Here is a 24,826-nt window from a genome sequence, read left to right as displayed (position 1 = left end):
TATGAATAGACAGTTTTCTTCTCTATTCCATCTTGGCAATCACATTCCATAACTCTATGAATAGACAGTTTTCTTCTCTATTCTTTCTTGGCAATCACATTCCATAACTCTATGAATAGACAGCTTTGTTCTCTATTCCATTTTGGCAATCACATTCCATAACTCTATGAATAGACAGTTTTCTTCTCTATTCCACTTTTAGAATCACATTCCATAATTCTATGAAACAGTTTTGTTCTCTATTCCATTTTGGCAATCACATTCCATAACTCTATGAATAGACAGTTTTCTTCTCTATTCCATTTTTGCAATCACATTCCATAACTCTATGAATAGACAGTTTTCTTCTCTATTCCATCTTGGCAATCACATTCCATAACTCTATGAATAATCAGTTTGGTTGACTTTTTCATCTGGTTCATTTATTTGTATAACTCTATGTAGAGACGGTTTAAGACAGACTGTAATTGGTAGCATTTTTTTCTCAATACACGGATCTAGTCAAAAATGATCAGTCTAATGCCAATAAGTTGGTATGGTAGGTAGTATGTAAATTTCTTTAAAAGTTTTGAAATTACTATTTGTAATAAAAAATACGCATGAGCTTATTTCTCTATTGTGTTGGAATAATTTCAACTTCAATATCCATTTCTGAAATGAAAACAAAATAAATCACAACTGCTCAGATAACTTTAGTTTCTGTTTTAAGTTCTACTTTAACAGTTTTCAAAGAAAACCAATTTTTAAACCAGTAGAAAAGGAAGCTATATTGATTATCATGCAATGGAAAATGTTCTCTAAATACTTATGTTTTATGTTCGCATACCTTCATACTGTTGTAAAAAAATAAATGGATACAATCATAACGAACTTTGTGCACAAATTCTGTTTTTAAAAAGGCTAAGATTTCTAACTTACCTAATATTTCATTTTCAATTGATTGAACGTCCTCAGCAGAAATAGTTTTAGCCAAAATTTCATGTAGGTGATCAGTATAAAGCCTTGTTGGTTTGTTAAGTTGATCAAAGCGTTGTAAGAGATCAGTTAATATGTTACACAACTCATTAAAACGTGTATCCCCAAGTTCAGCTGCCCGTGAGTGTTGTAGTTCATTCCTTGTAAGTCTTATACGTTCAATATCATCTCCAACAGCTATGTTTGTAATCTGAATTTTTTGCCAGTCCCCTCCCCATCCTTTAGATGGAACATGCTTTTTTAATTTATAATGCTCCTGGTACAAGTATGTGATATCACAATCGCTCCTTGGACGTAGATTTGGTATATCTTGTTTTAACAGGTCATAAGAAGCATCAGCAAGAATATTAAGCACAATTATTCCCATCTTTGTAAAATTGATCTGCTCTGCGGTGAACTGAAAACAAATAATAAAAGTAAATAATTGTTATATAAAGTATGTAAAAGGTCAGCGTAATCGTGAATAAGGCTACTCCAATATCCGTCCTTAGTTTCGTTTTGTTTTGGGGATGTAAAAGCACCCTGCCACGTCCACTCTGTGATTTAGCTAGATGGTTTTTTTCTGCTTTGCATCCATCTGATGAGTTAAGCCCATTTCAACTGATTTTTATATTTTATTCTTATGTTGTAATGTTAAACCTTTGTCCATAAAAGGTTAGGGAAGGATTGGTGCCTTGAACTAGTTTATCCCCGCCACATTCTGTGTTTGCCTCTCCCAAGTCAGGAGCCTGTAATCCAGTTGCTGTCGTTTGTTGTTGTATATTATATTATTTTGTTTTTCGTGTTAATATCATTTTGAACATAAATCAGGCTGTAAGTTTTCTTGTTTGAATTGTTTTACATTTGGCGTTTCTGGGCCTTTTATAGTTGACTATGTGGTATGGGTTTTCCTCACTACTGAATGCTGTACAGTAAACTATAGTTGTTAATTTCTGTGTCGTTGGTGTGTTTTCGAGAGTTGCCTTAATGGCAATCATACCAATCTTCTAAATGTTATATCGGTCAGAATGTTTATTATACATAGTTTCGGATACATTATTGTGATATCATATACCTCTCTCAAATTGCATTTACTTGGTGGCTCTTCAGAAATATTTGAATAATCTCTCTTACCACGTTTGACACTTACACGCACCTGCAATTAATAAATCATGTTCAATTATACAAAACATAATATAATAATTAGTAAACCTTGAGAAATTATTCAATTTTGACAGAAAACTAAGCATTGTGGATGATACTTATCCTTTCTGCTCACTCTATTTGTTTGGACTTAGGAGTTATAATTCACATACAGGTTTCATTATACTAATCATGTATAGGGCTGGTATGTAAAACAAACAAAGTTGGGAAAACTCATAGTAACAAATGAACAAGAGGTGAGCTAACTAGACATACAATCATGAGATATGAAAGCCAATGTAACTATCCACCTGACACCAAATGGAGTAGATGTAAGCAACAATTGGTCGCCATACGACATTCAAAATTGAACAAAGCTAATACTGCATATTAAGCTATAATATAATTTCAATGAGATTTGAAAACTACACCATATATATTTCATGCGTTTTTCTTTAAATTTTAGAAATTTCTGTCAATAAATAATAAACAAATAATTTGATTACGGACTTTCCGTTTTGAACTTTTCCTCGGAGTTCAGGACATTTTGAATTTCTAATATACATGATATACATCTCAATCTACTAGCATACAATGAAGAACAAAAAAAAGAAAAACAAAACAGATAAAACTTAATAATGGTAAAATTCATCATGCAAGGGCATATACAGATATACGAAGTCTGCCAAGTAGTTTATTAAAAGCTAAAAGTGTTTGCCAAAAATGCACAAAAATACCTGAACTCATCAAAACCTCATTAAACATCTTCAAGGACAATAGCTTCTACAAGGGGTCAACTAATTATGTATGCTAGATTGACAAATTTGTAGATCTTGTCCTGATGATCATTTTAGCTGTAAACAGTTTCTTCTTATCTCTTATAGTTTTCATGATGATGAGCGAACATACAAAAAATGGGTAAACATCCATATTTAGCATGTTTATAGCCAATAACTGCTATAAGCGTAAGAAGTCAACAGTTTATTTCGGACATTAAAATTATTTGTAGATCTTGACTTGTCGATCATTATTGGTGTTCTTTCTTTCTTTTTTCTTCTATAATGTTTTCAAACCCATAAAAAGGTTACGGATCTGATTACCCGTTATAACTGATAGTAACAATAATTGACCAGTGATAAATGCTTTCCATGTAATTATGATTAATCTAAAACATCCTACACATTTAGTTATACAAAACTACATATATTTACATAAAACTAGTTTATATACATGTTGTATGTTTTCAACAGTAGAGTGTTACCTTTGTGGATGTACTTTGCATTGGACTGGTGTTTTCAACCCAAAGATGAGATCCTGGAACATGTTGAGTTTTTTCAGAAATCTTGGTCAGCTAAAAAAAAATTAAAAAATAGTTACCACTATTGAATGTTCATTACTCTACTTAAATTTATAAATAATTAATGAAACACACATAACAATGTACAATGTTATCTAGTTGCAGCAATAATCTATAAATACAGGAATTTGATAAATTGTGATTTCCCTGCGTAAAAACTGCCTTAAGGAATTTAATATCCCTTTGTACTTTTCTTTTTTGACTTCATAGACTATATGTATGTCGATCCTGTGTGAACTGTTATCACACAAATGACTTCAATAAGTAAACAAACAAAGTTTAAAAGTCATTCAAGCATGACTAAAGGTACATCCCAATATTGCGGTTAAATTGGAAATGAAGAAAACTTTATAACATCCTTAAACTAAATATCAATTATCTAGTGTATGTTAGTCTTCAAAATTATACCAAATCAATAAGAGTAACCTAAAATTAACTGAAGCCTGACTGAGGGGACATATCCATATATATACTCTTAAAAACATAGTAAACATTCAGATATTTGTGCCAATTTAATACAAAAAGACAGATAATACAAAAAAAACCAAATAAAATGACAGTGATTTTTTTTATAATTGCTAAACGGGTGCCTGTGGATAATATTTATGAATCAAAGGAAAAGCGTGAGAACAAGTGGTCAAAACATGTTTTATAAATGCAAGAATGACTTCTAGACTAATATATTAAAAATGATGCAATATCATGAATGAGATGAAATCTTTCCTATCAAACAATTAAAATAATATATTACCTGTATCGGTGCATGATCAGACCATTCATTGATATGTGTTTCTGTACACATCTCACAAAAATAATCTACATCTTGCTCATAAAATCCTGTCACACATTCTGGTTCTGCAAGGCTACATCCCAACATTTTTTCAAATTTTACAGTCGTCATTTTGAATCTTTTACATATTATAGTGTTTATTTCGCTTGTAACAAAATCATCAATGTCCTTAAAAAGACATCTCTCAATGTTACAATGTTTCCCAAAATCCCAAACCTGAATCTGAATCACATTGGGATATGTCATCACAAGTAATTTTGAAGTCTTCTGAAACTTAAAGACGACAGCTCCTCTGAAAAGAGCTATTGGCCGTTTTGTTTGTCCACGGACAGGTACTTCTGCAATTTCGTACTTCCGGCTCAGTGAAGCAATCAAATGATTCATTAAATGTCCTGGTAGAAATTTAAATTTGAAACATAACCAAGTGGATTTTGTACAGTTTTTTTCTGTCACATTAAATTGTTCGTGTATAGGACAGTCAGGTACATCTTTAACCATGCACGGTATGTAATAGCAAAGATTTGTATCAGCGGCATCTCTTTCTGATACAGTTGGACGTATTATAATATCAAATTTCTCCATGACTTTCAATATATGATCTTTATGTTGAAACAAGTTTTGCTTTTCCTCAAATTTAAAGATTTTCTTATTTGTTTCTAATATATTTTCCAAAACCACACTATGTAATATTCCTCTAATATTTAAATCATTCCATTCATCCGTTAAAAGATGCCGTCTGGCACCTGATTGAAATTTCTCTGCTGTTATTATACATTTAAAAGCATCAGACAACCATTGAGTATCTAAAATGATATAATCTGAAAGATCCTCAAAATAAACCAAAGCTCTGAGTTCATGATGAAATTTTAAATATAACATAAGTTCTTCATGATTTAATGGTTTTGGTATTTCAGTAGATATTTGCTTAATTTCATTAAAGGAAATAATTGGTAACTCCTTCTTTTTCTCTCGTAGACATTTTTCCAACTGAATAAATTTAATAGGATAGTCTTTATTCCATGTTCTCATTGTTGTGGCTAAGTTTAAGAGATTTTGTCGTATTAGCTGGAATACACTTGGATTATCTTCTGTGTTTGAAATAAAGTACTCGTACTTATCACTAATGTGTCTGCGTGCAACAGCTGAAACATCCTCAGCATATTTATCAAGGCAATTTCTACATGCATCCTCAATCTAAAAAATAAAGTCGTTTTCTTCAATAAGTCTATGACGAAAAAAACATAAAAGATATGTCAATGGTTATTATAAATGAGTACCGTTTCACAATGAGTTTGGATATACATCACAAGACAATGATGATGCCCCCTGCAGTAAGCACGAATATATCTAGTCCACAAGCAGGGATGTTGAACTTCAACTTGGAATAGTTTTGTGCTGCAAAAAGCAAAATAAAAAAAATACCGAACTTCGGGGTAATTGAAAACGGAAAGTCCGTGATCAAATGGCAAAATCAAAAGCTCAAACACATCAAAGGAATGGATACAACTTTCATTTTCCTGACTTGGTACAGGCATTTTCTTATGTAGAAAATAGTGAAATAAACGTGGTTGTATATGAGTTGCTTGAGTTTTAATTAACTATATAGTTAAACAGATCCTTAGGAAAAAAAAAATTTCCGGATAATGGCTAGTTTTTGAAAGTCCTATAAAGTCTACCCCTACGAACACGGGAATAACAATGAATAAGAAAGATTGTTATTGTGTAGGAAAGATGCATTTTGTGTCAATGTTTGTCACCAGAAAAATAAATAAATGGAAAATGGATGCGAGCAGTCAGTACAAAAAAGTGTTATCGAAATTCACCGAGGATTGGAGTAAACCTTAAAAAAAGACAGAAAAACTGCAAATATTGAGGTGCGTACGTGAAAGAAATGATGCATCAATGGTAAAGATAATTGCACAGATTTAGATTCAACAGAAAAGCAGTTTACCATTTAGCATCCATGACCAAGAATTAATTAAAGTAAACACAATCAGGCAATAAATAAAGCAATACCAAATAATCAGCAGTCAGAGCTCAGACATAAATAAGTCTGAATCTGCTTTGGACTCATAGAACACATACAACACTCACTATTCCAGAGATAACAATATTCCAGCCACCAATTGTAATAGTACATGACATTATCAGTGGGGCAAATGGTGGGACTTACCACAACGTCCCTACTGATAGTCGTGATCCCTGCTATCCACACTCTCACAACTGGAATAATTATCAGGACAATATCCACAAGAGCTACTATCCGGAAACAAGAACTCCAGATTATTATACCCAAGGTAACTGGTGAGGCAATGGTGGGACCTACCACAACGTCCCCCCAGAAACCTTTTATCATTCTCATAATCGGCATTCTGCAGAAAATCATGTTTGATTTTCTAATTTAATCTCACTTACTCCGACTCAACTTTCTGCAAATTCTGCTAGTAATACAGAGGCAAATTGTAGAGAAAAAACATCTACTGTAAGATTTCATAATTCTTCGTCTTCCTCTATAAATAACACTCCAGAAGAGAAAGATAAGTCCAAATTTTATAGAAATGACTCATCCATGTATACCAGTGATGATAAAACTTCTCCAATGCTTCACGGTTCAAGAATATATTATTCACAAGACAAATCTGAGCAGGATTTTTTATACAAGGAACTGTTCCAATTCGAAAGGCACAAAATGATGTCATAAACATCGACACGTTACTTACTGCACAAATGAATACAAGCAGTGATGGAATTCCTGAGTACGATGTTTTAGATTTTAAAAATGACTGTATAAATGTACATTGTGTAAATAAAGATAAAGATGTACGTAGCAACTCTACTCTGAGGATTTTAGATTTTAACTGCAAAAACATATTGACATATGGTCCACTATTTAAAGAGTTAGAAAGACAAATTGATATATTTCTTCTCCAAGAACACTGGCTATATGACTGCCAACTAAATCTATTACAAGAACTACATAGTGATTTTACTGGAACGGGTAAAGCAGTTGATTCTAATGATCTTATTCAACCTCTTCATATGCCTCGTGGCTATATAGGTGTAGCTATATTGTGGAAAAAGAATCTTGACAAACTTGTTACAACTTTACCAATTTGAAATGAGAGAATACAGTGTATTGAGTTGTCTGGAAATCAGAAACTTTTATTTATTTCTATTTATCTTCCTTGCAAATCGTCAGATAACCATCTAAATGAACTTTATGAATGTATTGACCAATTACATGAGATCATGGAAGTTTATAAAACCACTCACCAGATAATTATTGGTGGAGATTTTAATGAAAATATTTTTAAAGAAAATAACTCTAGATAATAGAAAAAATTATATACTTGATTTCATGTCAGACCATAAATTGTCTACTACAGAAGTTGGAATTACCTATACACATACCAGTGGCATATCATCTTCTGCAATTGATTATATACTTTACCAAGAGAAATTTAAAGATTTCATAATAAATTTTGAAAAACCTGACATTATTTCAAACGTCTCGGATCATCTTCCAATTCTACTACAACTCAAATATGAATTTCCCTGCATTAATTCCGTAAGTCAAACACAGGTGACTACCCACCATAAGGTCAAATGGAACAATATAGATAGAGATAAATATAAAATTCTAGTTGAAGAAGGCATAGCTCTATTAAAAGTCGATCCAATGAACCCTAATGAACTGGATCATGCTTTTCAGACTCTCAACCATACTCTTACTAAATTTAAAGCTACTTTGACTGTTGCTCCCAAAAAGAAAAAAAAGATACGGAAGAAGAAATTACAAATTATGACTGAAAATATTTCTCAGGCAATATCAGAGAAAAAAATAGCATTCTTTCAATGAAAACAAAATGGTCGTCCACCTTACCCCAACCATCCTCTTACTATTCAGAAGAAAATCACAACTTCCTCTCTTCGTAAACAATGCAGAATAGAAACTGCACTACAAAGAATACAAGAACGGCAGAAAATCATTGACGCAGGGTATAACGATCCGGCACTTTTCTACAGCCTTATAAAAAAACAAAGAGGTAGACTTTCACGATTTATTGAGGAACTAACTGTTGATGAAGAAATTTTCCAATCTCCCGAAAATGTAATGAAGGGCTGGAATAAACATTTTGGTGACCTTGCAAAAAAGTCCAACAATAACTCTTTTGACACTATTTATCTAAATTCAATTGAAAAAGAAGCTACCCATATTATTAACAAATGTAAAGATACATATATTCATCAGGAAATTTCTACTGAAGAGATAAAAAGAGCTGTCTCAAAACTCAATACAAACAAAGCTGAGGATTTTTATGGTTTAACAGCTGAACATTTTATCCATGGAAGCGAATCTTTATTACATTTACAACATCTGTTGAATATCTGCTTTAAATATTCTGCTACATACCGGATTTACTGAAAATTGGAACTTTATTTCCTGTGTTCAAAAATAAAGGCGATGTAAAAAATGCCAAAAATTATAGAGGAATTACTATAACTCCAACATACTAAAAAATTATAGAAAAAATATTGAAAGAAAGAGAAAATCCAAAAATTATAATTTCTCAAAACCCACTTCAAAAAGGATTCACTCAGGGCACTTCTCCACTGATTTGTGAACTTTTTATAGAAGAATTTGAAAGGGAAAGCAAAGACCTTAAACTTCCAGTCTACATAGCCTTATTAAATGGTAAGTCAGCTTTCGATGTTGTGGTACATGCTAATTTGATCCGTCGTATGTTCCAGATAGACTTTGCGGAACAATCCATACTATTACTAAATAATCTATATGTAAATGCATCTTCTCTTATCAAATGGAATAATATAATGTCAAAAAGAGATGTTCACTATTGATCAAGGGGTCCGTCAAGGTGGTGCATTCAGCGCTGACTTATATAAAATCTACATTAATCCTTTGCTTAACATTTTAAGTACATCAGGTCTTGGTGGAAGAGTAGGGAACATAAATTGTTGTGCTCCTACATGTGCTGACGATGTAGCACTTGTCTCCAACAACCCTCTAGAATTACAAACCATGATTAACATTGCTTTGGATTTTAGCAAAAGAGAAGGGTATTTACTACAGCCTACAAAAAGCGTTATTATTCCAGTAAAAACATGCCGCAAATTTTATGAAATTGAAGATGGATTTTGGAAATTAAATGGAAAAACATGCCAATTGTTTCGAACACCTCACACATAGGAATTCAAAAATCTGACAAAAATTCTGCTGAATCAACAGTAAATGAAAATATAAAGAAAGCACGTAGAGCGATGTGCAGTTTAATGGGTACAGACCTCCATGGAGAGAATGGTTTAGATAGTAAAACTTCAATAGCATTGAACATATATTCTGCCAATATTAACTTATGGTTTTGAAATATTATTACCTAAAGGAAAAATACTAAATATATATCTATTTAATATAAAAAATGGATCAAACAAATTCTGTCTTTAAATTCCAACGTAGCAGATTCTGCAGTTTATACCTTATCTGGTTTACTCCCTATAGAAGCTGAAATCCATGTCAAAGCTATCAATCTTTTTGGAAACATATCTAGAGCAAATTGTGATTCAATTGAATGGCGGCTAGCCGAAAGACGGTTACAGATAAAACCCCATAATAGCTGCAGCTGGTTTATTGAAGTCAAGGAATTATGTTTAAAATATGAAATTAATGACTTATATGATTATTTAAACAATCCGCTATCAAAATTCCAATGGAAAAAGCTAGTTAAATCCAAAATTCATGACTATTGGACATCTAAAATTACTGATGAGTCAAAAGGTTACTCAACTCTTAAATTCATGGACCATAAATATAATATTGGATCCGTACAGCCTTTAGCTATATCAGTTAATGCAAATCTAAAGGACATCAGAAAAATTCCTGTACGTCTTTAAATTTCAACTGGGAACTATATCCTACAAACCCACAAGGCATCATTTTCAAAGAATAATTATATAAGCCCGACTTGTAAACTCTGTAGTAAAGCGGATGAAACGGTGGAACATTTTATTCTATTGTGTGAAAAGTTAAAAGAGGCAAGAATACCACTTTTGTCAAAGATCTTAGATAATGGAAGCCTGATCCTAGCCAAAGTTGCAACTTTGTTTCCAATTGATCTTATCCAACTAATTATCAATCCATTCTGTTATGTAGACATTAATGCAAACAGAGCTGTTTTTGAGGAAACCAGTAACATTTTGGAACCCCTGTGTAGACAGTTGCTTTATAATTTGCATAACAAACACTATGCTTTATTAGCTAATATAGATAAGCAAGGCAGTAGAAAATCTAACTTCTAATTGCTTAATAGTGTAGTATAGAAAGATTGGCCTTGCAAGTACATTACGGGCACACATGGTCCCAGAATGAGTTGTTTTTGTATTAAAAGATCATTTAGTTTTATTTCTCTCAAAGATTTTTCTTATGTTTTATTTGTGTATGTAACATAAATTCTTGAGGTGGCGGAAAATTTTTATATTTTAATATATGAAGTGATGCGCGTTGTATTGTGTTATATTGCGTATTGACATTTTCCTCTGTGTGAATGGAGGTGTGCCTTGATTGGCAGAACTACGATTACAGATTACAGATCAAGGTATGTCTGATAATTTGCAATGCATGAGGTTGATCGATTAGACAGTGTGAATTTCAATCATCTACAACGTATCAATTGTCGAAAATTTGGACACTGTTGAAGGAACAATATAAGGATACGTCAGTTAATATCAAGTTTCATTAAAATATAACCCTATTGCCCATGAAGCTTCGTTCAGTGCTTCTTTGGAAAAGATGCCCGCGTAGCTTTTCACATTTGTTTCTTGATTGATTGATGAAAAATCTCACAAAAGGCGCGTCTGAACCGTATTTCGTGTGGAAAATAAATTTAGAAAGATATTGGTATTACCAAAGGTATTGACTCTGTAGTAATGTTTACTTTCACCCAATTCCATTTGGGACTAGTAATGCAGTGACATCATGAATAAAGGTCACGAACATTAATAAAAGCTTTCTATTCACATGGTTTTTGTGATTTCTACGAAGAGGCAAGGCCATACCAGATAATCATTGCAATGCATGAGGTTGATCGATTAGACAGTGTGAATTTCAATCATCTACAACGTATCAATTGTCGATAATTTGGACACAAGGAACAATATAAGGATATGTCAGTTAATATCAAGTTTCAATAAAATCCTATGGGTAATATCAGGTGGTGGATAGACCCAAAAAAAATTATCGCCTTGACAGATTTAAGAAAACAGATAATTTAGGGGAAAACAAATGGATTAATTTTGAAAATAGAACCATTATTTTTGAAAATTGGAAAGAGTTCTAGTAACTTGATATTTTTTTGTCAATGATATTAAAGATGACACAAGTGCTTTATTTCAGCATATTTTTTTTGTAGAAATTAGCCTACAGGTTAACATTGTAAATACAGCTGTTTCCCAAACCAAGCCTCTTTTTATGAGTTTAAAATATTCAGGATTACAGTAACAAAAATACCTCAATTAAACTAACAATAGTGTACTCTATCCTTAGATTCTAATAAATATTCCATAATCACAGAAACGGCAGAATTATTAAACAAATATGAGGCCTTAGGGGAAAAGCTCTAACCCCTGGGTCATAAAACAGGTAATTTAAGCATTAGGGGCCCTACAAAGTAAAATCACAAAAATACTGAACTCCCGAGGAAAATTCAAACCGGAAAGTCCCTAATGAGATGGCAAAATCAAATGATAAAACACATCAAACGAATGGACAAAAACTGTCATATTCCTAAACAGACCATTTGAGGCAAATATTATGAACTTTTATAGATACAGTTAGATGTGAACTGGAGACTAAAGGTGGATTGGATACTTTATGTAACCTTGAATGTTGTAATGATTAACTACTAAGCTTTCCATTTATTGAATTCTGAAATGCTTTGAATCTGTTATCAATAGTTTCATACAGGTTCTATACATTTTATGTCAGAAAACATGCACATACATGTAGGGTAAGCTGACATTAATTAAAGTATTAAATTGTTTTCGAATTGTTTAAAAATTTAATCAGGGGTGGGGGTATAAAATATACTGTAATAGCATATCCAGTGTTTTATTTTAGGCTATGATCATAATAAAAAAAAAATTGTGAGAAAAAGTGTGTTTTTTTGAATAAATGCTTTTATAGGTTGCATTTTGTAATTACAGCTGTTTCACAAACCACGCCTCTTTTGGGGAGTTTATAATATTCATAGATATTTTGTTTTGTTTACCTACTGGTTCACGACTATGATCTATATATGTTTCATTTCGTAGAAACAGAACTTGGGAATTTTACCAGTATGAATACACATGGATAGTGGTGAAATTGAATTCTGAGGAAGACCCAAAGTGAAAGGACAGGTAGTACAGAATTTTAGTATAAGTTTAAACTCTTAGAAGTTTGGGTCATATACATGATGAAAAAATGCCGCACAGTCCTATATTTTGACCTTTGAAAAAGATAGTAGTGCATATGAGCTTTCCATTCTAGGATATCAGTTTTTACTTATTTTCGACATACGAGTTTGAATGCTCCTCTGGTATCTTTCACCCCTCCTTTACCAAACCTCATAGTTAAAGTGGTACAGTTTTAGCAGTAAAATGAGTTCCTCTTGGAAATCGCATTGTCGATATTTACAGAAGAATAATTGGTAACCAGACATTAATATTTTGACATAAAATAAAAGCCATCTTAAAATGTCCGAAATTTCATTTAGGAGTATTGTAAATATTCTATGATATTAATTTATTTGGAAAGGTTATTACATTGAAGCTTTAAATAGTCCAACTAACATATTATACAAATCCATTTGTAAAGCTTAAACTGAACACTCAATTGGTGTAAGCAAATGTATATGTATCTACAAAAATTACTGAAATTGTATATCCTAATTTTTCATTTTTCAGAAGAGAATAAGCTAAAACTATATACTTGGAAACTTTTAAATTTCATATTTCAAATGAAACACTTATTATATAAATGGAAGCAAACAAACGACAGTCTATATGTGATGTATGTAATGAAAAAAGATGATTATAACCACTTGTTTTATTACTTGTGAATGTTTAGAAAATTTCTGGAAGAGTATTTATGAGTTAATGAGAAAACAAATGTAGATTTTAGCATATCGTTAAAAAAAATTAGTGTTCGAATGTAAAATTTTTGAAAAAAATATTTTGGTCGGAATTATTTCAAAACAATTTTAGGTTTTTCTATATACAAAAATCGTATTATATATCTAATCAGAAATTGAAAAATGTTAATGTCTTCCAAATTTTGGTTCAAGAATGTATCAAAAGATGTAACGAAAACAAAATAATAAAATAAAATCTGTTACTGCAGTCACTGTCAGTGACAAGAAGTATCCAAAATTGAATAGATAAATACATAATGCATAATTTTTTTTGTATTTCAAGAAATGAATATATATGAACAACTATTTATGAACCTTGGTTATCAGTGAAACCCTACATGATACATCAAGAGGATCTTGGACTCTTGATGTAACTACGTAAAAAGTATATTTTGTGAATAAACTAAATAAGTCTGAAAGAAAGTTTCATATTGAAAGTACATAAAACCTGACACAATCAAATGTTATCAACCAATGGAAGAAGTGAAAAAAAAACCTGTCATTGTTGTAAGTTTAAAGCGGACGCATTAAACTATGTAGGAGGAGTTGCAATGACAAGTTCGGTTTTGTCAAAAAAGTTTAAGTTGAAAGGTGTATAGTTAAAAAAAACCACATGAATGGATCAGAAAACCATACCTGTGTGCACATCTATATATTAGGATCTAACAAATTAATACACAAATTTTCATGTAGATCAAGAAAAATCAAGTAGGAGGAGTTGCAACGACAAGAATGGTTTTAAAAAAAGTTAACATTTGTAAGGTGACATGGTCATGATTCTGATTATTTAAACAAAACGAAATTTCTTCAATGGCAATGTTTGCATATCATGATTTGTCATTCTATAAAGTTTGAAGTGAATCAAACAAGGAATTAAATTAAAGAACCTTTGTGAGCACGCTCACATACCCCACGCCCCCACAATGTCACTGGACCAACAAAATCTCACCAGATTTCTAAGTTCAAAGACTCATAACTCTACAAAAGTCAACTGATAAAATTTTCATGTGGATATGCACATTTACACAGTATGTCCTCATTAACTACAAAGGTTCATGAAATTCTGTTGTGTGGTTTCAGAGGAGTTGCGATGACAAACTGTTGCAGTAGTATCAAAGTTCAAAGAGCATAACTCCTAGAAAAAAAAATTTCCTGTCGACATACACATCTACATAGTATGTCCTTATTATCTACAAAGATTCAAAAAATGCTGTTGTGTGGTTTTAGAGGAGTTGTGATGACAAACTGTTGCAGTAGAATATTTAGGCCAAAGTTCTAAGTTAAAGGGGCATAACTCCTAGAAAAAAAATCAATCGTAATTTCCTGTCGATATGCACATCTACATAGTATGTCCTAATTATCTACAAAGTTTCATGAAATTATGTTGTGTGGTTTCAGAGGAGTTGCGATGACAAGAACAGGACTGACGAACGGACAGACAGACAGACAGACAGACGGACAAACGGACAAACAGACGGACGGGTCAAAAACAGTATACCCTTTGCAACTTTGTTGCTTAGGGTATAAAAATTCAAAGGAGTTGCGATGACAAGAACAGGACTGACAGACCGACTGCTTAGTACTTTATGGCAAAAAGTTTAAGTTCAAAGCGAAGGAGCATAACTCCTAGAAAAAAAATTGAATCGTAATTTCCTGTCGACATGCACATCTACATAGTATGTCCTTATTATCTACAAAGATTCATAAAATGCTGTTGTGGGGTTTCAGAGGAGTTGCGATGACAGACTGTTGCAATAGAATATTTAAGTTAAAGGGGCATAACTCCTAGAAAAAAAATTCAATCGTAATTTCCTGTCGAAATGCACATCTACATAGTATGTTCTTATTATCTACAAAGTTTCATGAAATTATGTTGTGTGGTTTCAGAGGAGTGGCGATGACAAGAACAGGACTGACGAACGGACAGACAAACAGACGGACAGATGGGTTAAAAACATTATACCCTCCGCAACTTTGTTGCTTGGGGTATAAAAATTCAAAGGAGTTTAGATGACAAGAACAGGACTGACAGACGGACTGTTTAGTACTTTATGGCAAAAAGTTTAAGTTCAAAGCGAAGGAGCTTAACTCCTAGAAAAAAAAGTTTAATCATAATTCCTGTCGATATGCACATCTACAAAGTATGTCCTTATTATCTACAAAGTTTTATGAAATTCTGTTGTGTGGTTTCAGAGAAGTTGCGTTGACAAACTGTGCATATTATGTATACTAATACATGTATATACCTTTACTTCCTCAGAAACCTCAACTTTGTCTTTATGTGTACCAACAAGAACCACTGGTGGATAAAGACACTTATTCTTCTCTTCAATACTTCCAAGCACTTCAGTGGTACTACAGTAGCAATGTATTGAGTTCATCCACAACTGAAACATATCTACAAAGCAAAGACTTTTCATCAGCACATGTATCTTACACTTCAAGTCATATTTACCGGTTTTTACATCACGATGACGGTAAGGGCATTCCGATGTATTGTTGCCACAGAGATTTAACTTTCGTTTTTGACTGGTAACCCATAGTATAAATACGCGGACATTATCGAGTGCAAAATAACATTCCTTATCGCTTGTTAGAAATTCATTTCTTCAATGAACACTCATAAAAATATTTTTTTAGAACACAAATTAATAATATAAAAATGTTTTGTCGTTTTTAATATATATATAAGTAAAAAATCATTAATGTATATGCACTGACATACATAAAAATTGTGTTAACGCATGCGGAAGAATATCTCGAGAAAAGAACGTTTTGCAGGAAAATATGAATGCCTACTCAAATCCAATCTATAAGATCGAATTATTACAGACGAGTGTCCATCATGCACTTGCACTGCACTAGTAGAACAAAAAGATATACAAATGGATGAAAATTATATATATATGTAACTGTTATGTGCAAATATTTATATAATATATAACAACAAACAGAGTATACTGATTTGTATCACTACAATATGATTACATTGAGGTTGAAGTCCCTGTCATTTATGCATCATCCACGCACGAACTTGTCTCAGAAAAAAATATATCTCTGTACATTTATCTCACTTTCAAGTATAGAGATGTGATTTTTTTTCCTGAGACAAGTGCTTGTGACATAATCAACAAGAACTGGTGGTCATCCGATGTCAGTACTTCAGTACTTTGATTAATTATATTGTGTCCAGAGGGTCTCCATATGGGGTAAATGTATCTCAGTCATGAAGATTTGCCAGAGCTTGCATTTCCCATCATGATAACCTTTGAAACATGGGGTCCAAGTGTTCAGGTTAAAGTTATCCCATGGAACATTTTATGGACTCCATCACAAGTTGGTCGACTATTATGGAATGTCTGTTTCACCAATGATGATAAATATGTTCCAATAGTCGTAACTACAATCCTGTCCTTTTTTCCCTGATTATGACATCACTTAATAAAATTTTGTTTACACACAATGTATACTTCCGTGAACAACACGACGGGTGCAACATGTGAAGCAGGAACTACCTACCCTTCAAAGGCACCTGATATCACTTTGAATTTTTCGAAAAACTAAGGATTTTCTTACCCCAGGAGAAGATTACCCCAGCCGTATTTGGCACAACTTTTTGGAATTTTGGGTCCTCAATGCTCTTCCAACTTTGTATTTGTTTGGCTTTTTAACTGTTTTGATCTGAGCGTCACTGATGAGTCTTATGTAGACGAAACGCGTGTCTGGCGTATAAAATTATAATCCTGGTACTTTTGATAACTATATCACCCCCGGTTTTAGTGGGGATCATGTTGCTTTGTCTTTAGTTCTATGTTGTTGGTTTTTTTTGCCATGTAATTGTCAGATCCCTTTGGTACATTCACCTCATTTGATAGTATGATGAAAAGTTGAATTTACAATCAGCAGGCTGCTAGGTAAATAAGAGAGATATTTTTTTTCTAATTGACAGGTCACATTTATTATAGTGAGTAAAATATTTTGTGAGTAATTTAGATGCGTGTTCTACCATAGTGGCGGTGGACGATAGAATGACAAGAAACCAAGACTTATTTGTGGACAGTTTCATGGTCCTTTATAATGGACTGGTCACATTCATTATTGTGACTTATATATATTTTGTGGGTAATTTAAATGTTTGTTTTATCAAAGTTCATTTGAAAAGACCTTATGACATTGCTACTGAGGTTGTCAGGTTGAAGTTTTATTAATGTTTTAAGAACCAATTTTTCTTTGATATTATGCAGATTTTTATTTCATCAAATTGTTTTCTGAATGGATTCAATACTTTTATCGACCATGAAGCCCATAATTTCTGTTGCCTTAGTCATACCAATGGAAAGATCAGAAAACATTGCCCTTAAAAACAAATAGGTTTGAAAATAAAATTGTTAAAGTTTGACTGATGTCTGTCTTTTTTTCTTTTTTTTTCTAGGGAAGATGTGATTATTAAAAATCTACCATATTTTCCCTACTTTATATATTCTTATTTTGTTTTATGAAGTGGACTGGCCATGGTTATTGGATTCTTTGCACTAATTGCAGGGATGATTCCACTATATAGTTTAGGGTCGCTTAACGGCCCTTAAATCGGCCATTGGCCCCAAAAAAAAATTTGTAAATATAAATTCCCAATTCAGGAAAATAAAACAAAAATCGGTATTTCCGGAAAAGTTTCCGTCACCAATTACGGCAACTATAATTTTTCAAAGTTTGTCGTCAAAACATAGTAAAATCCGGATAAAAATGCTGACTATGATCGCATTTTATTAACAACGATTTAATTATGTCAACATGAGGTTAACAATTTTAGCGGCCGGATTCAATTGAAGTTAAAATGTTATGAGAGTATGTGGTCTCGTAAAAGTAGATCGCTCAGCAGGTTGATCAAAAATATGCTTTTTGTCAAAATGGGTGTCAAAACAGACCTCTGCAAAGAGCAAATTTTATATAACATTGATGAATGAATTTGAATGGTAAAAGCAGATCGCCCAGCAGAGCCGGTTATGTTGATTAAAACTTGTTTTGTAAAAGAAATTATTTTATATTTTGCTCTTTTTTCCGCAAAAGACAAAAGTTTGAGCGTTTTTGAAAATAATGTTGATGATAGACCATTCATGAAATGAGACCCCCCCCCCTGAAATACGATGTCATCATTATGGAACTGTTTCAAAAGATATGAAAATGATCCAAATAATTTTAAAGTTCACTGGTTCAATTGCTTTAAATAACTTATCAATTAAGCATATATATATATACTTTTGTAATTGCTTTTCTTAATTCAACAATTGGCCAGTTCTATTTGAAATATTTATAATTTTTTTTCACTGGTTAATATGGCCAGCCGTTTTGCTATTTAATCTAACTTCAAGATATCTCATAAACTTTATAAGATATCTTATATAATAGTTCATTAGATATTTGATATAGTTTGAAAGATATCTTATAAAGTTTATAAGATATCTTATAAAGTTTATAAGATATCTTATAAAGTTTATAAGATATCTTATAAAGTTTATAAGATATCTTATATAGTTCACGAGATATCTGAAATAATTTATGAGATGTCTTATACATGTAGTTTATAAGATATCTCATATAATTTTCTTAATATGATATCCAATGAACTATATAAGATATCTCTTATACAAAACATATTTATAAGATAATTCATATACTTTAAGATATCTTAAATAAATCTTAAATATTATATGAGATATCATATATCTTATGAGACAATTTGAAATTCGAATAAATAGCTAAAGGGCCTGCCATAGGTTTATGTTAGCTGGTACTTGTGGTATATATGTTTTTGTAATAGGCCTCTTTTGCCAAAGTTAAGATGATAGTGCATCATATGCAATGATAGTCATGTATTACAACTTCCCTGGTCTGAATCCAATAATTTCTTCAATCAGTGTACAATTGTAGAGACAATTTGCTTATTAGTCAGAGTAAAAACAAATTGGACTTTTTGTGGAGGTTTCCCTTGAATACACATCAATGAGAGAGCAACTCAAAGCCAAAAATAATTAAAGAACCTTAGTGAGCACGCTCACATACCCAACGTGCCCACATTGTCATTGGAGAAATTAAATAAGTATAAGAAAAAAAAATTGTATAAGAAAAAATATTGAATAATAATTTCCTGTCAATATACATAGTATGTCCTTATTATCTACAAAATTTCATGAAATTCTGTTGTGTGTTTTCAGAGGAGTTGAGATGACAAACTGTTGCAGAAGTACATTGAAGCAAATAAATTCAAAGGGGCATAACTCCTAGAAAAAATATTGAACCGTAATTTCCTGTTCATATGCACATCTACATAGTATGTCCTTATTATCTACAAAGTTTCATGAAATTCTGTTGTGTGGTTTGAGAGGAGTTGCAATGACAAACTGTTGCAGTAGTACATTAAAGTAAATAAGTTCAAAGGGGCGTAACTCCTAGAAAAAAAATTGAATTGCAATTTCCCATCGATATGCACAACTACATAGTATGTCCTTATTATCTGAAAAGGTTTCGTGAAATTCTGTTGTGTGGTTTGAGAGGAGTTGCGATGACAAACTGTTGCAGTAGTACATTAAAGTAAATAAGTTCAAAGGGGCTTAACTCCTAGAAAAAAAACATTGAATCGCAATTTCCCATCGATATGTACAACTACATAGTATGTCCTTATTATCTGAAAAGGTTTCGTGAAATTCTGTTGTGTGGTTTAAGAGGAGTTGCGATGACAAACTGTTGCAGTAGTACATTAAAGTAAATAAGTTCAAAGGGGCGTAACTCCTAGAAAAAAAATTGAATCGCAATTTCCCGTCGATATGCACAACTACATAGTATGTCCTTATTATCTGAAAAGGTTTCGTGAAATTCTGTTGTGTGGTTTGAGAGGAGTTGCGATGACAAGAAACAGGACTGACGGACGGACGGACTGACGGACGGACGGGTCAATAACATTATACCCTCCGCAACTTGGTTGCATGGGGTATAATAAAAGGACATGGTAGAGGGCAATGTACAGTCTTCAACAACAGACAGTTGTCTATAAAATATGTCAGACTCTTAATCGTACAGGTTGTATATAACAACAAACAGTTGTCTATACAATATGTCAGACTCTTAATCGTACAGGTTGTATATAACAACATACAATTGTTTATACAATATGTCAGACTCTTAATCGTACAGGTTGTATATAACAACATACAGTTGTCTATACAATATGTCAGACTCTTAATCGTACAGGTTGTATATAACAACACACAATTGTCTATACAATATGTCAGACTCATAATCGTACAGGTTGTATATAACAACATACAATTGTCTATACAATATGTCAGACTCTTAATCGTACAGGTTGTATATAACAACATACAATTGTCTATAAAAAATGTCAGACTCTTAATCGTACAGGTTGTATATAACAACATACAATTGTCTATACAATATGTCAGACTCTTAATCGTACAGGTTGTATATAACATACAATTGTCTATACAATATGTCAGACTCTTAATCGTACAGGTTGTATATAACAACATACAATTGTCTATACAATATGTCAGACTCTTAATCGTACAGGTTGTATATAACAACAGACAATTGTCTATACAATATGTCAGACTCTTAATCGTACAGGTTGTATTTAACAACATACAATTGTCTATACAATATGTCAGACTCTTAATCGTACAGGTTGTATATAACAACATACAATTGTCTATACAATATGTCAGACTCATAATCGTACAGGTTGTATATAACAACAGACAGTTGTCTATACAATATGTCAGACTCTTAATCATACAGGTTGTATATAACAACATACAATTGTCTATACAATATGTCAGACTCTTAATCGTACAGGTTGTATATAACAACATACAATTGTCTATACAATATGTCAGACTCTTAATCGTACAGGTTGTATATAACAACAGACAGTTGTCTATACAATATGTCAGACTCTTAATCGTACAGGTTGTATATAACAACATACAATTGTTTATACAATATGTCAGACTCTTAATTGTACAGGTTGTATATAACAACAGACAGTTATCTATACAATATGTCAGACTCTTAATCGTACAGGTTGTATATAACAACAGACAATTGTCTATACAATATGTCAGACTCTTAATCGTACAGGTTGTATATAACAACATACAGTTGTCTATACAATATGTCAGACTCTTAATCGTACAGGTTGTATATAACAACAGACAATTGTCTATACAATATGTCAGACTCTTAATCGTACAGGTTGTATATAACAACATACAATTGTCTATACAATATGTCAGACTCTTAATCGTACAGGTTGTATATAACAACATACAATTGTCTATACAATTTGTCAGACTCTTAATCGTACAGGTTGTATATAACAACATACAATTGTCTATACAATATGTCAGACTCTTAATCGTACAGGTTGTATATAACAACAGACAGTTGTCTATACAATATGTCAGACTCTTAATCGTACAGGTTGTATATAACAACATACAATTGTCTATACAATATGTCAGACTCTTAATCGTACAGGTTGTATATAACAACATACAATTGTCTATACAATATGTCAGACTCTTAATCGTACAGGTTGTATATAACAACATACAATTGTCTATACAATATGTCAGACTCTTAATCGTACAGGTTGTATATAACAACAGACAGTTGTCTATACAATATGTCAGACTCTTAATCGTACAGGTTGTATATAACAACATACAATTGTCTATACAATATGTCAGACTCTTAATCGTACAGGTTGTATATAACAACATACAATTGTCTATACAATATGTCAGACTCATAATCGTACAGGTTGTATATAACAACATACAATTGTCTATACAATATGTCAGACTCTTAATCGTACAGGTTGTATATAACAACAGACAGTTGTCTATACAATATGTCAGACTCTTAATCGTACAGGTTGTATATAACAACAGACAATTGTCTATACAATATGTCAGACTCTTAATCGTACAGGTTGTATATAACAACATACAATTGTCTATACAATATGTCAGACTCTTAATCGTACAGGTTGTATATAACAACATACAATTGTCTATACAATATGTCAGACTCTTAATCGTACAGGTTGTATATAACAACATACAATTGTCTATACAATATGTCAGACTCATAATCGTACAGGTTGTATATAACAACATACAATTGTCTATACAATATGTCAGACTCTTAATCGTACAGGTTGTATATAACAACATACAATTGTCTATACAATATGTCAGACTCATAATCGTACAGGTTGCATATAACAACAGACAGTTGTCTATACAATATGTCAGACTCTTAATCGTACAGGTTGTATATAACAACATACAGTTGTCTATTTAATATGTCAGACTCTTAATCGTACAGGTTGTATATAACAACATACAGTTGTCTATACAATATGTCAGACTCTTAATCGTACAGGTTGTATATAACAACAGACAGTTGTCTAAATATAAGTTGAGTCCAAAGGTATTTTGTAATTATTAAAAAATATGAAAATCACTTAAATAATAGAGACAACAAAATAATTAACTACTTTATCGAGTCAATTCATGCCAAATCACAAGCAACATTACGTCATTTGAAACTCTGTCATAGCGCAGTGAACGTTGCATTATCTTGTGCACAAAAGTATTGAACTTATTGGATGCGTTTATTATATCTGCTTTGAACATGTCTAAATTAATGCAGAATATAATGCTAAAATACCAGTAAGCAGATTTCCTTATTTTTCATATAGCATAATATTTGATTCAGCAGATTTGACACTGTTTCGAAGTAAACAAAATTACTTACTAGCATAGAAATGAATGGATAATTTCTTTAACAAAAATTTGTAAGAGTTCCGCGGAACCTAGTGTCTCGCCTACCTTATGAATCTTATAAATGTTATAAGAACTTTAACTGCAGACTGTTTGTAATGTTAACTGGAAGAAAGACTAAGCCCATATATAAGTAACATACTAAAAAACAGGAAATATATTTTTACAAAATTTTCTTCTAGAGACTAGCTTTTGATTATATACAAGCTTCTGTCCAAATTTGGTAGAAATCAAGGATAGTTTAAGAAAGTTATTAAAATTTTAACACGCAGACATGTCTCGCCTTCTTTTCTTATCATTGATATTATGTTGATAGTCCTAAATATAAAGCTTTATTACAACTGTCACATAAACCTAACATTAACCAAGAAAACTAAACATTGACCAATGAACCATGAAAATGAGGTCAAGGTCAGATGAACCATGCCAGGCAGGTACGTACAGCTAACAATTCTTCCATACAACAAATATAGTTATATATAACCTATTGCTTATACATGTTATAGTTTAACAAAAACAGACTAAAACACAAACACTTAACACTGAGCAATGAACCGAGAAAATTAGGTCAAGGTCAAATCAAACCTGTACGACTGACATATAGATCATAAAATATTTTCATACACCAAATATAGTTGACCTATTGCATATAGTATTATAAAAAAAGACCAAAACCCAAAAATTTAACTTTGACCACTAAACCATGAAAATGAGGTCAAAGTCAGATGACACCTACCAGCTAGACATGTACACCCTACAATCCTGCGACAAAAGTCACAGGCTCACTCGACAAAATCTTTAACCACAGAGTGAATGTAATGTTAACTGGCAGAAAAACCAAGTCCATTTATCAATAAAATACTGAAAAACAGGATTGTTTTTTACAAAATTTATTTCTGGATACTATTTTATGATCATTAACAAGCTTCTGTCCAAGTTTGGTGGAAATCAAGGATAGTTTAAAAAAGTTATTAAAATTTTAAAAACTTTAACCACAGAGTGAATATATAATGTTAACTGGCAGAAAAACTAAGTCCATTTATAGATAAAATACTGAAAAACAGGATTGTTTTTTTACAAAATTTATTTCTGGATACTATCTTATGATCATTAACAAGCTTCTGTCCAAGTTTGGTAGAAATACAGGATAGTTTAAAAAAGTTATTAAAATTTTAACAAGTGTGCACACACTAAAAGGTCTCGCTTTCTTTCCTTATCATTGATATTATGTTGATAATCCTAAATATAAAGCTTTATTACAACTGTCACATAACCCAACATTAACCAAGAAAACTAAACATTGACCAATGAACCATGAAAATGAGGTCAAGGTCAGATGAACCATGCCAGGCAGGCACGTACAGCTAATAATTCTTCCATACAACAAATATAGTTATACATAACCTATTGCTCATAATTTAACAAAAACAGACCAAAACACAAACACTTAACACTGAGCAATGTACCGTGAAAATTAGGTCAAGGTCAAATCAAACCTGCACAACTGACTTATAGATCATAAAATATTTCC

At 32.0% G+C, this 24,826-nt stretch overlaps 1 protein-coding gene across 1 annotated transcript in view; it reads right to left on the bottom strand.

Annotated features, from left to right (window-relative positions):
* Positions 1–214: 214 nt before the first annotated feature.
* Positions 215–24,826, bottom strand: part of LOC139497803 (death-associated protein kinase 1-like) — a 50,052-nt gene continuing 25,440 nt past the window's right edge. Inside the window, exons 8-13 of the mRNA XM_071286038.1 lie at positions 15,676–15,827; positions 4,206–5,438; positions 3,359–3,448; positions 2,030–2,110; positions 919–1,372; positions 215–651 (exon numbers count right to left, since the gene is read on the bottom strand). Coding sequence (XP_071142139.1) covers positions 614–651; positions 919–1,372; positions 2,030–2,110; positions 3,359–3,448; positions 4,206–5,438; positions 15,676–15,827 — 2,048 coding nt within the window. The 3' untranslated portion in view covers positions 215–613. The remainder of the gene's footprint in view (positions 652–918; positions 1,373–2,029; positions 2,111–3,358; positions 3,449–4,205; positions 5,439–15,675; positions 15,828–24,826) is intronic.

The sequence above is a fragment of the Mytilus edulis genome, chromosome 12 (assembly GCF_963676685.1).
Source record: "Mytilus edulis chromosome 12, xbMytEdul2.2, whole genome shotgun sequence".
NCBI lineage: Eukaryota > Metazoa > Mollusca > Bivalvia > Mytilida > Mytilidae > Mytilus > Mytilus edulis.
This window is presented reverse-complemented; position numbering and strand designations above follow the sequence as displayed.